The 22,685-nt window shown below is 37.3% G+C and overlaps 1 protein-coding gene across 1 annotated transcript in view; it reads left to right on the forward strand.

Moving 5' to 3' along the window:
- Positions 1-22,685, forward strand: part of CDKL3 (cyclin dependent kinase like 3) — a 105,226-nt gene that overhangs the window by 36,175 nt on the left and 46,366 nt on the right. The window contains 4 exon segments of the mRNA XM_082624046.1: positions 3,067-3,157; positions 4,570-4,732; positions 5,538-5,598; positions 5,600-5,630. Coding sequence (XP_082480172.1) covers positions 3,067-3,157; positions 4,570-4,732; positions 5,538-5,598; positions 5,600-5,630 — 346 coding nt within the window.

A 22,685-nucleotide genomic window follows, 5' to 3' on the forward strand; every position in this document is an offset into this window, starting at 1 on the left:
ATATTAATTTAAAATGTGATGGAGTTAAGATCAGGCATAGAAAAGACCAGGACCTCCATTGAAGATAGACCAAAATAGAAAAAGGCAAAGAAAAGGGAATCTTTGAGAGTAACTAGAACTTCAGGCATTTCAGGAATTTTAATCTAAAAATATGAGAAGATATATTAAAAGTGCCATTGATAAGAAGTGTCAGTTACTGAATAAAAAAATTGCTTCCTATCAATTCTACATAGACTGATTTCTCTTGGGTATTTAGATATTAGGATTTTACTACTATGGGGTGAAAGTTCTTGAGTTCCAATAATAGAAGCCTCAGAAAATGTTTGGGGGAAGACCTTTTACTTGGATAAGAGGCCTCTTTTTTTCATGGACCTTCTGCAATGCAAGCAAGTTTTAACAGAAATGTGCATTTTCTTATTCAGCCAAACTAATGATACTGGTTATTTTCTTCATCTCCTCACACTACCCTTTACTATAATTCTAGGGAAGAATTCATTCATGGTAGAATTCATTCAGTCCCAAACTGATGGCAGTAGCTGCTTCAAGGAGGGAAACTGCAACTCCGGGAGAGGGGTGGGAAGGAGACTTTTCGGTATAACCTTTTGAGTTTTGAGCCATGTGAATGGATTTTCTATTAAAAAATAAATAACTTTAAAAAAGTCTAACTAAAACCAAAACAATCTCCCTTCAATATCGATGTATTCTATTACATTTTGTTCTGAAAATATTTGTCTAGAGTAAGATTTTAGAAACTAGTTCATCTTTTAAGTCCTGTTACTTTGAAGAACCACAAAAGGGACAAAGTGGCCTGAGTCTTCCTTGAAAATAACAGTATATTTATCAAAATTAAAAACGATGCTTTTTGGGCTTCCCTGGTGGCGCAGTGGTTGAGAGTCCGCCTGCCGATGCAGGGGATACAGGTTCGTGCCCCGGTCCGGGAAGATCCCACATGCCGCGGAGCGGCTGGGCCCGTGAGCCATGGCCGCTGAGCCTGCGCGTCCGGAGCCTGTGCTCCGCAACGGGAGAGACCACAACAGTGAGAGGCCTGCATACCGAAAAAAAAAAACCAAAAAAACGATGCTTTTATTAAGTAAACTTTGCATCACAAAAGGAATCTAATTCATATGTCTATCTTGTAAAAGTTTTATTAATACTAGATTACCATGGAAAAATTTTAGAAAGATGTATCTTTACCAGGAAACAATTTGTATTAGGTAAATATTGTGCCATCTCTCGGCATGCATTACTGATAACTTATTTATGCTGTAGCTCAAATGCAAATTAATTGATTAGAAAGTCTTTTAAAGATAAAATACTCTATCAACATAAATAAAAGTATTTGATATTGCTTGTTTTATCAGATTCATACAGAACTGAGAGCTAAATTGCTACAAGAAGCAAAAGTCAATTCATTCATAAAGCCAAAAGAGAATTCTAAAGAAAATGAATTTATGAAAGATGATAGAAAAACAATTTATACCAATACACTGCTAAGTACTTCAGTTTTGGGAAAGGTAAAAATCGGTCTTCTTTTTAGCCAGTATAACTATCTTATAGTTAGTACTCTAATGATAAAAATAACTGTTCTCCTGACTCAGATTTTGGGTGTATCTTTTCTAGGAAATGGAAAAAGAGAAAAAAGCCCAAGGAAATCAAAGTCAGAGTTATTAAAGTTAAAGGAGGAAAAGGAGATATCTTAGAGCCAAAAAAGATAGAGTGTGAAGGTGGACATTGTCAACAGGATGCAGCTGAAACTGCTCATACTATGTCTCAAGATATAAAACCTGTAATCAGTGAACCACCAAACCCTGTCAATCCCAGCACTAACTCTATGGTCATGAAAGACAATCCACATGCTGGAAGTAGTATGGTGATGCCACCCATCAGTCTAACTAGCAGGAATTTGATGGCTTCAAATCCTAATTCAAATCTCTCCCATTACAATTCAAGGTGAGTTTTAATAGAAAAGAAACAGAAGATAATGGACATAAGTAATACAGTGTTTTTATATAATGGTATTTCAAAGAATCAACTTCGTAGTGTCTATATATAAACTGAATTTGAAGGTATATTGAAATTATAATCATATAATGGGCCATTACTAAGTGCTTCGTATGAATGCTACAGAAGAAATTAACTTTTCTTGGCTATCTAGGTGTTTAGTTTTTCACTAATGCTGTTTGGAAAAACCTCATTAAAAAAAAAAAGTCCCTCAGAAAAATTACTTCCCATTTGAAGAGAAAAATGTAGTGTGACCTCAGTTTTGGTATTGGTGTGCCTTTGAATAATAAAGTAAGCTTTATTTTTGTATCATAGAAAATTGTCTAAATGGAGAAAAGATAGTTGAAAATAATCGTGTGTAGTCAAGTAGCTTTTCAAGGTCAAATTTTGGGAGAAAAACAGCATATTGGACCGATTTTAGATTTAACCACTAATACAGATTGAGAGACTCGTACCATGAGTCTGGTTAATCAAGGGCAGTGTAATGGATGACAAGGGTCTGCCTAGCAAGGCATCAGGGCCCATTCTAAATTTAGGGAAATTACTATGGCTCTAGTTGGAGAAGGAGGCTTAGTTCAGTTATCCTAAGCCAATCCTAACAGACTGATTTGGGCTATAAGTTGTGAAGCTTAGTGGTCTGCAGAGGTGGCAAGTGGACATGTCTGTACAACAGAATATAGACAGCAGGTGTCCAATCGTTCTTGAGGTGACTCCTAAACCATGGTTGCAATAACCATAGTTACAAACTAGCCTTGGTCAGACAGCTCGGAAGTTCATGAACCCAGTAGTTAAGAGATCCAGGTTCAGAACAGACAGAAGGGACCAAGTAGGCCAGCTGGAGTAACCTCACAACATGGTTGTCACCACTGATGTTAGCCATGAGTGAGTTGTTCTCTGCACTGTTTTCACCTTTTTACTTAGAGCAATTGGTACTTAAGGACTAACAGTTGCATTTTCGCACTTATTGTTCAAATAGTAGACTACCATGGTATAACATCATTATTGAAGCTAAAACAGAAGCACTTCTGGGAAGTTCTAATAACGTCTCATTTTTTTAAATAATAGGTTAACTGAAAGAGCAAAAAAGAGACGTACTTCTTCACAATCTGTTGGACAAGTTATATCTAATAGGCATGAGGATACAAGTCCCACTCAAGTAAGGCAAGAAGCTCGTCATTAAAATATGGCCTCTTTCAACATTATCCCCCCACCTTCTGTCATTTTCTCTATGTTTGGGGCTCTAACATTTTTTTTAACGTGCTTTTAGTTTCCTTTTTTTCTTTTCCTGAGGTGAAAATAGGTCATCATTTCCTTAGTGCTTTCACAATTTTAATTTCTTATAACTTGATTTGTGTATTTAATGTGTGACTTGGGAAAAGAAGTTAAGATTTTCACCTTTAAAAGTCACAAGACTGGACTTCCCTGGTGGTCCAGTGGTTAAGACTCCACACTCCCAGTGCAGGGGCCCGGGTTCGACCCCTGGCTAGGGAACTAGATCCTGCATGCCACAATGGAGACCTGGCACAGCCAAATAAATAAATATATATTTTTAAAAAGTCACAAGACTTTTTGGTTTTTCACTTCCAAGAAATGATTTTAATATCTTACTTTTTAGATTAAGAGCAATTACCAAATAGATAAATCTTTTCACAAGAAAACATAATCAATGTAGTTCATTTCCTCATTTTTCACATAGGAAAATAGTTCAATTAAAAATTGAAGCACAGGGGCTCCCCTGGTGGCACAGTGGTTGAGAGTCCGCCTGCCGATGCAGGGGACATGGGTTCGTGCCCCGGTCCGGGAGGATCCCACATGCCGCGGAGCGGCTGGGCCCGTGAGCCATGGCCGCTGAGCCTGCGCGTCCGGAGGCTGTGCTCCGCAACGAGAGAGGCCACAGCAGTGAGAGGCCCACGTACTGCAAAAAAAAAAAAAAAAAAAAAAATTGAAGCACAGTGTTATTTATAATAGTAAAACATTGAAAACAACACAAATCCATCCAAGAGCAAGTGACTGGTTAAGTACGTTAAAGTACATCCACACAGTGGGATACTATGCATTACATTGTAGAAGAGTGTTCATTAACCTAGGAAAGTTTCTATCATCTGTTGTCAAGTGAGCAAAAACAGGTAACACAAAAGTTTTTCCAAAATGCTGAGTTCACAAGTGATTTTTTCCTTTGGGTTTTCCCAGTGTCCAGAGCACATCATTTTGTAAATAGAAAAATAAGTTATTAATAAAACAAACTGAAGCAATTTGTCCAAAGTCAAAATGCAATGAATAGGATCAAAAATTAAAAGTTGAGGCTGTGGTTCTCGTGATCAAGACTATTCTCAGCATATTGAATATGCTAGAAAAAGTTTACTTTATAAAATTTTTATTGGAGTTTGATCTGTTTATATGTTTGATGGTACTCTCTTCTACTTCTTACTTATTAAAATAACCTTGCAAAGATAGTTATTTGTATGCCTATCTTATACCATCCAAATGGCTGGCATTCGTAGGCTTGTCATTCAATAAGTAGTTACATACCTTTCTTCAAATTAACTCTTGTTTATTTGTTTTTCTTAGAGCCAAATGGAGAAGGGTGCGTTTAATGAGCGAACAGGTCAAAGTGACCAAATGGTAAATGGAAACAAAAGGAAGCTGAATTTTTCCAGAACTAACAGGAAAGAATTCCATTTCCCAGAATTACCTTTCACAGTACAGTCAAAGGAGATGAAAGGAGTGGAAGGTACACATTTGTTGCATAGCTTTGGAAATCTACAGACTTAATCTTTTACAAGACCTTTTTTGGTAATATAACTTAGATGTTATAATGTGATTTAGGTAGAAAGGAGTATATTGCTATGCAAAATATTTTCAGCTGATGAAAAATTTTTTCCCATAAATAATGGGTAAGACTTAAAGGAGATAACTTTAAAAGAGGGTTAAGAAAACTTTAAAAAGTAAAATTTTCATTAGCTCAATTTTGTTGGAATGTTAGTATTTGAGGAAGGTGTTTTGGTTTAGTACATGACCTGGGGTAAATCAGTTTCTTCTGTTTCTCTGTGATAACTTGCCCATATAATAGGAGGAATGATATGTGTGCTTCAGGCATCCAAGGATTTAGTAGATTAAGATTTATAACATGCACTGAGCTCATAAAATGAAACTCATTTTTTTGCAGTGCTATTATTATGTTTCTTTGAAGAACAGTGACACCTTGTGAAAAGATAATATAAGAGCAAGAAAATAGTACTTGCATAGCTCAAGAGGAATTATCTGATCCACTTAACAGTTATACTCAGAATTTTATAAATAAATGTCCTCTTTATTTAGAGGACAGGCTGGTAGACTGTTAGTAAAATTATATAACAAATCATTTATATTTGGCACATAATACCATTACAACTCATGATTTGTTCAGTTCCTTTATAATAAACTCAGAAACTGACTTTAGTGTATATCAGAATTTCCATTTAAAACTCTTGAAAAGGAAAGTAAAATTTCAAGGTAGGAGTAACAAGTTCTCATTGTTGTATATATTTTTGCAAAAGTTAAACAGATAAAAGTGCTGAAGAGGGAATCAAGGAAAACAGATTCATCTAAAATACCAACTTAATACAGATCAATATCAAGAAAAACAAGAGGTAAGACTTTTTTATTTATAGCTTTTACTAAGTAATGCTGTTTAGAACCCTTGACTGAGTATATATTTTTAGTTATTACTGTTGGAAAGTCAGATAAAAATTCATAATTCTGTAATCTTTGACCTCTAGAAACAGAACTAAAATTTCCTAGAATAACCAATTATGAAAGGTTTTTAAAAGTTATTTTTTGAGGGTAGTAAATACGAACTCTCATTTGAATGTTGAGTGATTGAATATGTGGTACTCAGGGAAGATAGTATGTGTGTTATGTGTGCCACCTGGTGGTGGGTAAACCATGCCAGAGGAAAGGAATAATGCTATAAACATAGGATTATACTGGCCACAAGAACATATGTAGTTTGTCTTTGGCCTTTTTCTTCCTGTTGTTTTGTACAATTTACTCCCCCATCTCTGCTCTCTACCTACTGTCCTATTTTCAAAGATTTGCTCTCAGCTATCAGATAATCTTGAATTTTATTTGGGAATCTTGAAGCCATCAACATCTAAATGAATACTCTTTAAAGGTACTCTTTTAAGGGAAAGGGATTATGCTGAGCACCCACTGAATTAAATTATATTGACAGCCTTCTGTCCTGTACACCTGTGAGATCATTAACTTTATCTCAGTTTCTTATTTTCTAAATAAAATTGACTACATTTTTATTCATGATAAAATTAGTACATACTTCCTAAGGAAATTTGAAGAAATTAGAAGATAGAAACTTTGATCTGAAATTATGTAAGAAGGTATTTTAACTAAGTCTATTTAATCTCTACAACATTCAGGTAAGAGTTATCAGACACTGTTAGATATATTTTCACAGTGACATTTATGCCTTATTCCTGGACTAGAACTTGTTAACAACTCCACAGTCAACTTTGCAGAAAAGAAATATTTTCTAGGTAGAACAAGAAAGGCATTAATGGTCATCTTTTAGTTTGTTATAAAAAGTAATAAGGTGGCTTTAAACTTTTAAACCTGGGTCACAGCATGTTGAACAGCACACCATTTGCACATTTTTTGAATGATTGGGTGAGTTAGGGCTCTTGAGTTTGGGCAGACTAGTAATGTGCTACATGTGTTTATCCTACTGTCCTATGAGAGCCCCCAGAACTAAAATTACATTTTAATGCAGGAAGAAAGGAACTCTTAAGACAGTTCTGTCATTTTAAAAATACAAAAGTAAGTAGGAAAGGAAAACCCCTTTTTGTACATATGGTGTAGAACTCCTGAAAAGACGATCTTTTTAAGAGTAACATTGAGGGCTTCCCTGGTGGCGCAGTGGTTGAGAGTCCGCCTGCCGATGCAGGGGACACGGGTTCGTGCCCTGGTCTGGGAGGATCCCACATTCCGCAGAGTGGCTGGGCCCATGAGCCATGGCCGCTGAGCCTGCGCGTCCGGAGCCTGTGCTCCGCAACGGGAGAGGCCACAACAGTGGGAGGCCCGCGTACCGCCAAAAAAAAAAAAAAAAAAAGAGTAACGTTGAAAGAGTTGTAGTTGTTAGAAATACCCAGAAATCATCAATGATGGTTGTAGTTTACTTGTACTAATCATTCAAATGCAGTTTTGACAAGCTACTGAAATTGCATATGACTGGTTCAAATGCTTTTAATAAATTAATGTCAGAATTAAGAATATTTCCTAAATTTCGGGTTGGTAGTTTGTTAGTTTAGAGCTTGAGAGAATATGACATATTTTTAAAAACTAAGATAGGGAATGGCAACTTATTTGTTCTATTCATTGATTTGTTTTTGAATTACCAAATCACATCCAGGCACTTCCCAGTTAATAGTATATACATGAACTAAATAGACTCTGTGACCTAGAGAGAAATTCTAATTACTGCTGATGAGTGAGTTAGGCAAGAGAGAAGAGTCCATAGGAAAGCCACCTTCAGTTTTGTCTCATGATGATAATAAGGAATACTTTGCTAAATAGTCTTCCTGTACCTTATAAAATAACCACCAGGTGCAAATTACAAGTACTTATCTGTGGCTGTATTTCCTTAGCCAAAGACTCACCATTTCCTCAATTAAGGTCCTGTTTCTATTTACTTTTTAGAATACAGGAAATGCACAAACTGAAAGGAAGAAGAACCTGCCAGATGTAGAGTAGAAAATGCAGCAGCTGAAAATTCAGGGAATCCCAGAATCACTGTATGGTTAAAAAAAAATCCTTTTTATTAATATTACATACACAAAAATGCTGACTAGAGAATTCTACAGATATATCGTAAATCCGGTGTAGTTATATGTATACTCACCTAAACTTGTTTTAAAATTTATTAATCTTTAAATTATTCATGTTTTCTTAATTTGAACATTAACTTATAAAAAATTCCTGACTGGTACATCCTAATAAAACTACAGTTTGCGTTAAGTCATATAATTTTATTTGATGACCTGTTATCTCAGTCATGTTTGATTAGTGGTCATTCTTAGCTTTGGTTCAGAACTTTATAATTATAGATGGAAAAGTTTCTAAGTGTGTAATAAAGTGAGATCTCAATGTCTGGGAGCACCAAACATTTCTGAGCAAACAAATACACTTAATAAGCATGAAACATGGATTTGGTTTCACACTGGACGTTCTGGAGCAGTATTTAAACATCATGAAGGTTGTTTAACAGGATGGAAATTGAGCAAAGCATTGAAGCAAATCTTTTGGCTTGACCAGCATGTTTATCATTTAGTAGTTTATATAGAATATATTGTTACATATAATTTAACATTAATACAGGCAAGGTTTTGGCAACATGTATTTACATTCTTATCCCACTTATTGGCTTAGTTTCTAATTTTAGGGTGGAGATGGCCATTGTAAGGGGAAGAATTTGAAGAGGAACAGATTTTTTTTTTTTGGTAGTGTCTTCTTTTAAATCTTAAAAATACAAATTGGCAAGTCTTCCCTTTTAATTTTATGAACAAGAGAAATGTAACATGAGCTGTTGAGACAGCAATTCGTTGGTATCATCATCCAACTTTGTTTTGTTAGCAAACCATTCACTGTTTTCTTCTTTCTTTCTTCTAAGAATTCTGTAGATGTGATGTCTTGATTTGGAATTATAAAGTCATCTCCTCTCTGCCTGCTTCTTTACTTGACGTGATTACTGAGTAGGTAACACATCCTATGTGTCATCATATGACACACACTGTATTTATACTGCTCTCTGCCCTCTGCTAGTCACATAACCTAAGTGTTAGTTATTTCCTAGAATGCTCAGGCTTCCTGAAGTGAGTGCTCAATGAAATATCTGACATTTTTCTAAAAGCAGTTCATTACTATTACATGATTACATAGCTGACTAACATGTTCTGTTATAATATTTATAACTTATAATATTTATAAAGTATCAGAAAATTATATGGTGTTTAAATGTTAATTTTTTTTATCCCTTTCAACAACTGACAGCACTCTTCCAGTTTCCTAGTTCAGTCTGATAGTGCCTTTTATGTGGTACAAACTTTTTCTATTTATGTATGACCCAGAAGAGGTATACTACCAAAATCCTTGATTGTCATATTTTTCAAAAAACAATAAAGTGGGATTATCTGGTATTTTACAAGGACTCTGCCTGATTTTGTATTTACTAAATAGACATGAAAAACAAAGGAAACATAATTTCTTTATTACAATATTATGATCTCTTTTCAACTCATTAAAAGGTTGATTAAAATTAACAGCTCAGATTATTATATATAACATATCTTTCTAACAGACTCCCTGTTAGCTTTAGTAACTAATCTCATCCAGGGAAATTAAGAGTTGTTCCTGTGGTGGGTTCGGTAAATATAGGTCTGCCCATTGCCTATTACATTTATATATTTGTTGATCCTTACATCAAAGGATTGTCCTTTTTTTTCAATTTCTACAAAAATGCCTGCTGGGATTTTGACTGGGATTGTGTTAAAATCTATACATCAATTTGAGGAGAATAGATATCTTAGAAATTGTCTTCCAACCCAGAATCATGGTATAAACTCTCCATTTATTTAGATTTTTAAATTTTTTCTGTAATACTTTGTAGCAGTCTTATACATCATTCATTAAAGTTACTCCCATGTGTCTTAGTTTTTCATGTTATTATAGATGGTATTGTTTTTTAATATCTTCTAGTTGGTTGTTGCTAGTATTACAGAGATACAATTTGTTTTTCTATTGTGATCTTGTATTCTGAGACCTTGCTAAATTAAATTTATTTATTCTATTAGGTTTCCTTCGTTCCTTCATTCCTTCATTCCTTCCTTCTTTTTTTAGTCTATTCCTTAGGATTTCCTATATAAGCAATTATAACATCTGCCGATAAAGATAGTTTTACTTCTTCCTTTCCAGTGTTTCTATGATGTGTGACAGTGTTGCACAGAAGTAGTGAGAGTGGGCATTCTTACCTTTTTTCCTATACCAGAGAGGAAACATTCAGCCTTTTCCATTAAGTATGATGTTAATAGTAGGTTTTATTAGATAATTTTTATTATATTGAAGAAGTTTCCATCTGTTTCTGTTTGTTGAGTGTCCATACCATGAACAGGTATTAAATTCTGTTAAATACTTTTCCTGTATCTTCTGAGATGTTTTATGATTTCCCTCCTTTGTTCTGTTAATGTGAATTACATTAATTGATGTTTTAATGTTAAATTAACCCTACATTCCTAGCGTTAAGCTCCACTTGATCCTTTTTAAGTATTGTATTGAATTTGATTGGTTAATATTTTATTAAGATTTTGACATCTACACTAATGAGGGATTTTAGTCCCTTTTTTTTTCTTGTGTTGTCTTTGCCTGCTTTTTTTTGCGGTACGCGGGCCTCTCACTGTTGTGGCCTCTCCCATTGTGGAACACAGGCTCCGGACGCGCAGGCTCAGCGGCCATGGCTCATGGGCCCAGCCGCTCCGCGGCATGTGGGATCTTCCCGGACCGGGGCACGAACCCGTGCCCCCTGCATCGGCAGGTGGACTCTCAACCACTGCGCCACCAGGGAAGCCCTGCCTGCTTTTGATATCAGTGTTAAGGTGCTTTATAAAATGAGTTGGGAAGTTTTACCTCCTCTTCTCTTTTCTGAAAGGATTTGTGTAGGATTGATTTTATTTCCTCCTTAAACATTTGTTAGAAATCACCAGTGAGGCCAGCAGGGCCTAAAGTTTCCTTTGTGGAAAGATTTTAAGATGCAACTTCAATTTTCCTTAAATTTATTTAATAAATATGGAGCTATCCAGATTTGCTGTTTCTCCTGTGTCAGGTTTTTTGTTTTTTGTTTTTTAAAATATTTATTTATTTAGGCTGTGCTGGGTCTTAGTTGCAGCACACGGGATCTTCATTGCGGCATGCAGGATCTTTAGTTGTGGCATGCATGTGGGACCTAGTTCCCCAACTAGGAATCGAACCTGGGCCCCCTACATTGGGAGCTCAGAGTCTTACCCACTGGACCACCAGGGAAGTCCCTCCTGTGTCAGTTTTGGTAATTTGCCTCTTTCAAGGAATTTATCCATTCCATCAAAGTTGTTGATTTTTATTGGCATAAACACTGTTTATCATTTGCCCTTGTTATCATTTAAGAGGTGATATTCCCCTTATCATTTCTTGTATTGGTAATTTGTAGGGGTTTGTTGGGGGGTTAGTCTAGCTAGAGGTTTATCAATTTTCCTAATTTTTTTGAAGAACCAACTTTTGGTTTTACTGTTTCTATTGTTTGTTTCTTATTTTACTGATTTATGATCTTTTCTTTCCTCTATTTTGTGTTTAATTTGCTCTTTGTAATATTGTGATATAATAAGAAATACAAATATTTGGTCTTTGTCCCCTTTTCCTGACACAGAGGTCCCAAAACCTTTATAATTTCCTGACTGATAGGAGTGAGAGGAGCATCTTTGTTATTCATAATAAGCCCCTTTCAACCATACCTGAGTTTATGCTAATGAGGTATTTATGTCTTATATCTTTACTAATTTTCAGTATACAGGTTTATTAATTGCTGAGGGAGGAATATTAAAGTCTTCAACTGTAATTATATATTTATCTCTCCTTTCAGTTCTAGTAGTAGTTGCTTTCTGCATTTGAAAGCTTTGTTATTGGGTACATATATATTTAGGACTATTATATATCTGATGAAATTGACCTTTATCTGCTGTTCATTGTCTGAAAACAGTTGTTTAATTTATTTTTTCCAGTTTTACCATTGTTTAATGTAATATCAATACCTATTAATCATGGCTGGAACTAGAAGTTTAGTTAAAGAATTCTGAAAGTGGAGAGATCTAGTCACTAGTTGTAGCCCTATCTTATAAAAAATGTCTCTGATTGTCTGTTCTTTTAGTTTAAGACTATCCCTAAGGATATAGATATGGGGACAGGAATTTGTAGGGACTTGCCTGTGCTTTTTGTTGTTCTTATTCTGGTTATTGTAATGATCATTTATTCTGTAAATTCTTTGCCAATAATATGAAAGTTTGAAGTATGAAGTTTGCCAGTAGAACTTTAGCAGTAGACATAGTTAGACAGGTTGGATAGTTTATTGGCTGCTAATACTTGTCAAAAGTTATTAGTTCATAGTGATTATTATCTACTGTTCTTCCAAATGACTGTAAACCAACTGGTCATTCTTTCTGGGTCTTCAAGTTTCAAAATTAAGGTGCACAAATCTGTTCTTCTTTTGCTAATGACATTTTAAAGAAGGGTGCTCTGTTTGTCTGCCTTCTGATAGGTTTCCAAATAACAACTATAACTAATCAATTATAACTATTTCTTAGCAATCTTAGGATGAGTGACAATATATTAGACAAGTGTGAATAGACCACACTCTCTCTACATTCCCTTGGTGAGCTCATCCAGATGCATGGCTTTAAATATCATTTATATACTGATGACTCTTAATTCTCTCTCTCTAGCCTGGACTTGACCATGTAACTCCAGACTCAAATTTCCAGTTGTCCATTCAATAGCTCTGCTAAAATGTATAATAGGTATCTCAAACTTATCATGTCCCAAATTAAGGTCCTGATCTCTGCCCCACTCTCTGCTGCTCCTCCGCGTTTCCCCATCTTAGCTAAGGGCAACTCCATTTCTTCCAGTTGCTCAGGAGAAAAATCTTGCAGTAATCCTTGACTTCTCTCTCTCTCTACATCTCTAACCTACGTCCTTTCAGCTCTACCGTTAAACTATTTCCAGGATCTGACTACTTTTTACCACTCTACTGCTATTTACAACATTTGTTGCCTGGATTTTGTAGTAGTCTTCTAGTAACTGATCTTCCTACTTTCACGCTTGTTCAACCTTCATTTTCTTACCAACTCACCGGCTGGGTATTCTTTTTTTTTTTTTAATACAACTTTATTGGAGTATAATTGCATCACAATACTGTGTTAGTTTCTGTTGCACAACAAAGCGAATCAGCCATATGCATACACATGTCCCCATATCCCCTCCCTCTTGAGCCTCCCTCCAATCCTCCCTATCCCACGCCTCTAGGTCATCGCAAAGCACTGAGCCGATCTCCCTGTGCTGTGCTGCTGCTTCCCACCAGCCAACTATTTTACATTCAGTAATGTATATATGTCGATACTACTCTCACTTCTCCCCAGCTTTGCCCTCCCACCCCATGTCATCAAGTCCATTCTCTATGCCTACCTCTTTATTCCTGCCCTGAAACTAGGTTCATCAGTACCATTTTTTCTTTTTTTTTTTAGATTCCATATGTATGCCTTAGCATATGGTATTTGTTTTTCTCCTTCTGACTTACTTCACTCTGCATGACAAACTCTAGGTCCATCCACCTCACTACAAATAACTCAGTTTCGTTTCTTGTTATGGCTGAGTAATATTCCATTGTATATATGTACCACATCTCCTTTATCCATTCATCTGTCAGTGGACATTTAGGTTGGTTCCATGTCCTGGCTATTGTAAATAGTGCTGCAGTGAACATTGTGGTGCATGTCTCTTTTTTAAATTATGGTTTTCTTAGGGTATATGCCCAATAGTAGGATCACTGGGTCATATGGTAGTTCTATTTTTAGTTTTTTAGGGAACCTCCCTACTATTTTCCATAGTGGTTGTGTCAATTTACATTCCCACCAACAGTGTAGGAGGGTTCCCTTTTCACCACACCCTTTCCAGTGTTTATTGTTTCTAGATTTTTTGATAATGGCCATTCTTACCAGCGTGAAGTGATACCTCATTATAGTTTTGATTTGCATTTCTCTAATAATTAGTGATGTTGAGCAGCTTTTCATGTGTCTCTTGGCCATCTATATGTCTTCCTTGGTGAAATGTCTATTTAGGTCTTCTGCCCATTTTTTAACTGGATTGTTTGTTTTTTTGATACTGAGCTCCATGAGCTGTTTGTATATTTTGGAGATTAATCCTTTGTCCGTTGTTGCATTTGCAAATACTTTCTCCCATTCTGAGGGTTGTCTTTTTGTTTTGTTTATGGTTTCCTTTGCTGTGCAAAAGCTTTTAAGTTTAGTTAAATCCCATTTGTTTATTTTTGTTTTTATTTCCATTACTCTAGGAGGTGGGTCAAAAAAGATGCTGCTGCGGTTATGTCAAAGTGTGTTTTTCTTATGTTTTCCTCTAAAAGTTTAAAGTGTCTGGTCTTACATTTAGTTCTTTAATCCATTTGGAGTTTATTTTTGTGTATGGTGTTAGGTAGTGTTCTAATTTCATTCTTTTACGTGCAGCTGTCCGGTTTTTCCAGCACCAGTTATTGAAGAGGCTGTCTCTTCTCCATTGTATGTTCTTGCCTCCTTTGTCATAAAATAGGTGCCCATATGTGCATGGATTTATCTCTGGCCATTCTATCCTGTACCATTGATCTATATTTCTGTTTTTGTGCCAGTACCATACTGTCTTGATTACTGTAGCTTTGTGGTATAGTTTGAAGTTGGGGAGCCTGACTCCTCCAGCTCCGTTTTTCTTTCTCAAGATTGCTTTGACTATTCGGGGCTTTTTGTGTTTCCATACAAACTGTAAGATTTGTTTTTCTTTTTTTTTTTTGGCTGCGTTCCGTCTTCATTGCTGTGCTCAGGCTTTCTCTAGTTGTGGTGAGTGGGAGCTACTCTTCGTTGCAGTGCGTGGGCTTCTCATTGGGATGGCTTCTCTTGTTGCAGAGCACGAGCACTAGGCACGCGGGCTTCGGTAGTTGTGGCTCACAGGCTGTAGAGTGCAGGCTCAGTAGCTGTGGCGCATGGGCTTAGTTGCTCCGCGCCATATGGAATCTTCCTGGACCAGGGCTCGAACCTGTGTACCCTGCATGGGCAGGCAGATTCTTAACCACTGCACCACGAGGGAAGCCTACGAATTGTAAGATTTTTTGTTCTAATTCTGTGAAGAATGCCATTGGTAGTTTGATAGGCATTGCATTGAATCTGTAGATTGCTTTCCGTAGTATAGTCATTTTCACAATATTGATTTTTCCAATCCAAGAACATGGTATATTTCTCCATCTGTTTATGTCATCTTTGATTTCTTTCATCAGTGTTTTATAGTTTTCTGAGTACAAGTCTTTCACCTCCTTAGGCAGGTTTATTCCTGGGTATTTTATTCTTTTCGTTGCAGTAGTAAATGCGACTGTTTCCTTAATTCCGCTTTCGGATTTTTCGTTGTTGGTGTATAGGAATGCCAGAGATTTCAGTGCATTAATTTTGTATCCTACAACCTTACCAAATTCATTGATTAGTTCTAGTAGTTTTCTGGTGGCATCTTTAGGATTTTCAATGTATAGTATCATGTCATCAGCAAATAATGACAGTTTTACTTCTTCTTTTCCAATTTGTATTCCTTTTATTTCTTTTTCTTCTCTGATTGCCGTGGCTAGGAATTCCAAAACTATGTTGAATAAGACTGGCAAGAGTGGACATCCTTGTCTTGTTCCTGATCTTAGAGGAAATGCTTTCAGTTTTTCACCATTGAGTATGATGTTTGCTGTGGGTTTGTCATATATGGCCTTTATTATGTTGAGGTAGGCTCCCTCTATGCCCATTTTCTGGAGAGTTTTTATCATAAATGGGTGTTGAATTTTGTGAAAAGCTTTTTCTGCATCTATTGAGATGATCATATGGTTTTTATTCCTTAATTTGTTAATGTGGTGTATCACACTGATTAATTTGCATATATTGAAGAATCCTTGCATCCCTGGGATAAATGTCACTTGATCATGGTGTATGATCCTTTTAATGTGTTGTTGGATTCTGTTTGCTAGTATTTTGTTCAGGATTTTTGCATCTATGTTCATCAGTGATACTGGTCTATAATTTTCGTTTTTTGTGGTATCTTTTTCTGGTTTTGCTATCAGGGTGATGGTGGCTTCATAGAATGAATTTGGGAGTGTTTCTCCCTCTGCAATTTTTTGGAAGAGTTGGAGAAGGATCGGTGTCAGCTCTTCTCTAAGTGTTTGATAGAATTCGCCTGTGAAGCTATCTGGTCCTGGACTTTTGTTTCTTGGAAGATTTTTAATTATGGTTTCAATTTCATTACTTGTGATAGGTCTGTTTATATTTTCTAATACTTCCTGGTTCAGTCTTGGAAAATTGTACCTTTCCAAGAATTTGTCCATTTCTTTGTGGTTGTCCTTTTTATTGGCATATGGTTGTTTGTAGTGGTCTCTTATAATCCTTTGTTTTTCTGCAGTGTCAGTTGTGATTTCTCCTTTTTCATTTCTAAGTTTATTGATTTGCATCCTCTCCCTTTCTTTATTGATGAGTCTGGCTAAGAGTTTATCAATTTTGTTTATCTTCTCAAAGAACCAGCTTTCAGTTTTATTGATCTTTGCTATTGTTTCCTTCATTTCTATTTCATTTATTTCTGCTCTGATCTTTATGATTCTTTCCTTCTACTGACTTTGGATTTTCTTTGTTCTTTCTCTAGTTGTTTTAAGTGTAGGGTTAGATTGTTTATTTGAGATTTTTCTTGTTTCTTGAGGTGAGATTGAATTGCTATAAACTTCCCTCTTAGGACTGCTTTTGCTGTGTTCCATAGGTTGTGGGTCGGCGTGTTTTCATTGTCATTTGTTTCTATGTATTTTTTAATTTCTTCTTTGATTTCTTCAGTGATCTCTTGATTATTTAGTAGCACTCTGTTTAGCCTCCGTGTATTTGTGTTTTTTAGTTTTTTTTCCCTGTAATTGATTTCCAGTCTCCTAGCATTGTGGTTAGAAAAGATGCTTGATACCATTTCAATTTTCTTAAATTTTCTGAGGACTGATTTGTGACCCAGGATGTGATCTATCCTGGAGAATGTTCTGTGTGCACTTGAGAAGAAAGTGTGTTCTGCCACTTTTGGATGGAATGTTCTATAAATATCAAATAGATCTATCTGGTCTATTGTGTCATTTAAAGCTTATTAATTTTCTGTCTGGATGATCTGTCCATTGGTATAATTGAGGTGTTAAAGACCCCCACTATTATTGTGTTACTGTCGATATCCTCTTTTATATCTGTTAACATTTGCCTTATGTATTGAAGTGCTCCTATGTTGGGTGCATAAACATTTATAATCGTTATACCTTCTTGGATTGATCCCCTGATCATTATGTAGTGTCCCTCCTTATCTCTTGTAACAGTCTTTATTTTAAAGTCTATTTGATCTGATATGAGTATTGTTACTCCAGCTTTCTTTTGATTTCCATTTGCATGTTATATCTTTTTCCATCCTTTCACTGTCAGTCTGTATGTGTCCCTAGGTCTGAACTGGGTCTCTTGTAGACAGGATACATATGGGTCTTATTTTTGTGTCCATTCAGCCAGTTTGTGTCTTTTCGTTGGGGTATTTAATCCATTTACATTCAAGTTTATTATCGATATATATGTTCCTATTACATTTTCTTAATTGTTTTGGGTTTGTTTTTGTGGGTCTTTTTCGTAGCTTGTGTTTCCTGCTTAGAGAAGTTTCTTTAGCATTTGTTGTAAAGCTGGTTTGGTGGTGCTGAATTCTCTTAGGTTTTGTTTGTCTGAAAAGCTTTTGACTTCTCCATCAAATCCGAATGAGATCTTTGCTGGGTAGAATAATCTTGGTAATAGGTTTTTCTCTTTCATCACTTTAAGTATATCCTGCCACTCCCTTCTGACGTGCAGAGTTTCTGCTGAAAAATCAGCTGATAGCCTTATGGAGATTGCTTTGTATGTTATTTTTTTGTTTTTCCCTTGCTGCTTTTAATATTTTTTCTTTGAATTTAATTTTTGTTAGTTTGATTAATAGGTGTCTTGGTGTGTTTTTCCTAGGGTTTATCCTATATGGGACTCTCTGTGCTTCCTGGACTCGGGTGACTATTTCCTTTCCCATGTTAGGGAAGTTTTCCACTATAATCTCTTCAAATATTTTCTCAGACCCTTTCTTTGTCTCTTCTTCTTCTGGGATCCCTATAATGCGAATGTTGGTGCATCTAGTGTTGTCCCAGAGGTCTCTGAGATTGTCTTCAATTCTTTATTCTTTATTCTGCTCCTCGGCAGTTATTTCCACTATTTTTTCTTCCAGCTCATTTATTCTTTCTTCTGCCTCTGTTATTCTGTTATTGATTCCTTCTAGTGTACTTTTCATTTCAGTTCAGTTATTGTGTTTTTCATCTGTTCGTTCTTTAGTTCTTCTAGATCTCTGTTAAACATTTCTTGTATTTTCTCAATCCGTGCCTCCATTCTACTTCCAAGATTCTGGATCATCTTTACTATGGTTACTCTGCATTCTTTTTCAGGTAGGTTGCCTATTTCCTCTTCATTTATTTGGTCTTATAGGTTTTTGCCTTGCTCCTTCCTCTGTGACATATTTTTTTGTTGTCTTTTTAAAAAATTTTTATGAGTGGGATTGTGTTCCTGTCTTACTGGTTGTTTGGCCTGAGGCTTCCAACACTGGAGTTTGTAGGCTGTTGGGTAGAGTTGGGTCCTAGTGCTGAGATGAGGAACTCTGTGAGACCTCACTCTGATGAATATTCCCTGGGGTCTGAGGTTCTCTGTCAGTCCAGTGGTTTGGACTCGGAGCTCCCACTGCAGGAGCTTGTGCCCGACCCCAGCCTCCTGAATCAAGATCCCTCAAGTAGCGTGGGACAGCAAAAAAAAAAAAAGAGAATAATAACAAAGTAAAAAATAAAATTAGACTAGGAAACTAACAGATATGTTAGAAAGAATGTAAAAATAAAAATATAGATGAATCAACAACCAGAAGGTACATCAGTACCACAGTAGTAAAAAAGAGGAGGAGGGAAAAGAAAAAAAAAAAAAGGCGAGGATGTGGGGTGGGGGAAGGTCTTGACTGTGGAGAGTAGGGCCTAAGCAAGGGCGAGGTTTGGGCAGTGGGCAGGGCCAATGCTCAGGACCCACAGGGCTGGAAAAGGCCCTGGGAGCTGTGGCGGGTGCAGCTTATGTTCAAGGAACAGAAGGGGCCCAGGCGGGCACCCCCACCCCTGGTCTCAGAAGGCAGGGTACCTCACCTGGGAGCCCAGCAGGCTTCCTGTGCTCGAGTGGGCAGAGCAAATGCCCTCCTCTCCTGCTCCTCTGGTCTGGGGTCTGGGAGGGCCCCTCCCACCTGCCTCTCCTGATCCCACCCCCCCCACCCCCCCCACACCCGCTTCCCTCCTATGCCCCCAGGACCAATGCAGCCGGGGTCGGGGGGCGGGGAGGGCTAAGGGCGGGTCTTGGAGGGCAGGGGACCCGCTCAGCAGGCTCCCTGGGCCCAAGTGGGTGGGGCAGTCACCCTCCCCTCCTCTCCTGCTCTTCCTGGAGAGTCTCTCCCATCTGCCTCTCCTGATCTCCCTAGCCTCAGGGATGCCGATCTTGTGTGGCCTCCACTTCTCCTCCCCTCTTGGTCCCCCTACATCCTACCGGTTCACTCTGGGCTTCCTCCCATCTTCTTGGGGGTCAGAGTCCCCTACCAGCGGCCAGCAGGAGCCCTAGTTGTGGGGAGACGCCAACTCCGTGTCTTCCCACACTGCCATCTTGACTCCTCCCCCTGCCTGAGTATTCTTAATAAAACATAAATCAGATGATGTCATTGCTCTGCTCAAAACCCCCCATGCTACCCACTTCACACAAAGTAAAAGCACAGACATTACAATAACCTCCACGACCCTACACAGTATGCCTCTACCCTCTCTTTGACGCTATTTGCTACTTCTCTTCTCTATTGCTCATTCTGTTCCAGGCCCACTGGCCTCCTTGATGTTCCTGATCTGTCTGCCTCAGAACCTTTGTTTTTGCTGTTTCCTCTGCTGAGAAATATCTTTCCTCAGGTCACTGCATGGTTCCCTCCTTTACCTTCTCTTGTTCAGGACAACCTCCTTTTACTCATATATGAAGCTTTCTCTACCATGTTACTTAAAATGACAATTTTCCCCATTCCCATTCCTATTTCCTGTTTTACTTCTTCATATAGCATTTCTCTATCTGACAAGCTTTATTTATTAATGGTGTCTCTCCAATAAACTATGAACTACATGAGGGCAGGGAATTTAGTGTTCTGTTTGTTGCTATATTCCCCAGCATAGAATAGTGCCTAGCATATATTGACACTCAATAACATTTTCTTTGTGAATGAATGAATGAATTTATTAAGCACCTACATAGTAATCACTTGAAAAAAACCAAAGAATAAAATATGAAATAATTTTATTGGTGTGGTAGAATGTGCTTCCTATAGCATGCTAATATTCATTGTTCAAGTAGCTGAACAAGGAATGAATAGCAGTCATTCAGCATGGAGTTTAAATGTGAAGTAGACAAGGTGAACTTAGTTTGTTAGTGTTTTTTGTTTTTTGCTTTTTGTTTTTTTTATGCGGTACGCGGGCCTCTCACTGTTGTGGCCTCTCCCGTTGTGGAGCAACAGGCTCCAGACGCGCAGGCTCAGCGTCCATGGCTCACGAGCCTAGCCGCTCCGCGGCACCTGGGTTCTTCCCGGACTGGGGCACGAACCTGTGTCCCCTGCATCTGCAGGTGGACTCTCAACCACTGCGCCACCAGGGAAGCCCAGTTTGTTAGTGTTTTAACGGAGGAATTGAAGCTTAGTTACATTTATAGGTAAAACTGGAAGATGCTTTTTAGGAACAGAATTCAGAGGAAGCTCAGATAAGTTAGAAAAATTGTATCTCAAAATTTATAAAGAGACAAGGAAATTCAGGTAAGGCAAGTGAAAGGGTAAAAAGAAATAATGCTCTACAAAGTGAGTTACAGTATCTGGGTCAGAATTTTAAATTATCCACCTTAAGTCACCACATTTCTGTTTCTTTAGTGACTGCGTGTCAGGAGACTAGGCAAGTCCTAAATTAGTACCCTTAGTACTTGCCATAGAGTGAGAAATTGTGTGAGTATTGTCTCAGTGTTATGAAGGTCTCTCACTTAACTCTCTTGGCTTAGAATAAGTGAAGTAATTTGCTTGCTTAATTGGATGGTATCGAAAGAATAAACGAAATATATAACTCAAAGAGGTAAATAAAATGAAGTTTGCTTCCGATTGACTTTCAGACTAACTTTGGGTTAAGGTGCTTGCTCTTCACAATTGGCTTTTCATTTAATGGAGAGCAGGTATCCAGGGGCTATTACGTGGTCTCTGTGCCCCTCTTGCCAAAGAGTAAAGATGATTCTGAAGTTCTCTTTGAAGTCACTTAGTCCTAACCTCCTCCAGAGGGAGCTCAATGTCCAGCATTTTCAGGACCTGGAACTAGTGTCTGCCCTGATCTAACAGGACTAGCCATTCAGTTCCCTGTTGGACTGAACTAGTGTGTGAAGATGGGATCCTAATGAGGCAGTGCTTTTTGCTCTAAATCAGTGGTTTTTACTCCCTGAGGTGATAAATGTAATAAAAATGCACGCTAGGGTTTGGGTTTCCTCAGGTGAATGACTCCAAAGTCTTAGGACCTTTCAAACCGAGCCCTAGATTATTTATATACATTTCAGGCAGCATCTCTTGGGCATCTCTGAGTAATTTCTTTGCGGCTACTAATTATTACATTGAACAGTATTATTAAAATGTTTAAAGCATCTGCTGCCTCATGAAAAACCTTAAAAACCAGATTTATAATGGAATAATCTGCTATCAACAGTCTTCCTTGGATTGTTGTTTGATAGATTTGAGTTTAGAAAATTGGTTCCTTTAATTGCTGTCCTTTAAACAGAATATCTAGTGGTATCAGAATATTTATTGAAACTATACCTATAAATTTCTGGGGATTTTTTCTTTTTAAAAATATTTGTTGAATGAACATTCAATTTTTATTAAAAGCCATGTAGTATAGGACTTCCTTGACTGTCCAGTGGTTGAGATTTTTCCTTCCAATGCGGGGGGTGAGGTGGTTTGATCCCTGGTCAGGGACCTGGGATCCCACATGCCTCGGGGCCAAAAAGCCAAAACATAAAACAGGAGCAATATTGTAACAAATTCAGTAAAGCCTTTAAAAATGGTCCACGTGAAAAAAAAATCTTAAAAAAAATGCCACATAGTATAACAGAGTCCAGATTATAATCAGATTGCTTAAATTAGAATCATGGCTTTTACCACTTCTTCACTGGGGAGTATGTGTGTGGTATTTTGTTGCCTGTTTTCCTCAGTTGGAAAATGGGGACAAGAATAGCTTATCTCTTAGAGATTTTGTGAGGACTTACTGAGATAAAGTTTAATACATAGTGAGTTTGTTCTGTACTGATGAAATTTAGTTGTCTCCTTCAAAGATGCAGAATTATGGTTTTGTTCATTTGGCCACGCCCATGGCTTGTGGGATCTTAGTTGCCTGACCAGGGATTGAACCCGGGCCACAGCAGTGAAAGCACAGAGTCCTAACCACTGGACCACCAGGGAATTCCCCAGAATTATGGTCTTTAATCTTAGTTCTTTTGTCCAAGTTGTCCGAGTTTATCCTGACTTCATTCACTTTGGTAATAAATTAGGTCTATGGGTGCCCTTTACTCTTGTTGTACACTGCCTGTGAGATTCTGAGGGGATCTGTGCCTTGGTCTCTGTTTGTTTAGATATGAAGTTGGCATGGATGACAAATACATGTCTGCTCTGCATGTATAAAATGTTACATTACTTTTTTTTAAATAAATGTATTTATTTATTTTTGGCTGTGTTGGGTCTTTGTTGCTGTG

This window comes from Mesoplodon mirus (assembly GCF_964341445.2).
Source record: "Mesoplodon mirus genome assembly, chromosome: 5".
NCBI classification, from domain to species: Eukaryota; Metazoa; Chordata; class Mammalia; order Artiodactyla; family Ziphiidae; genus Mesoplodon; species Mesoplodon mirus.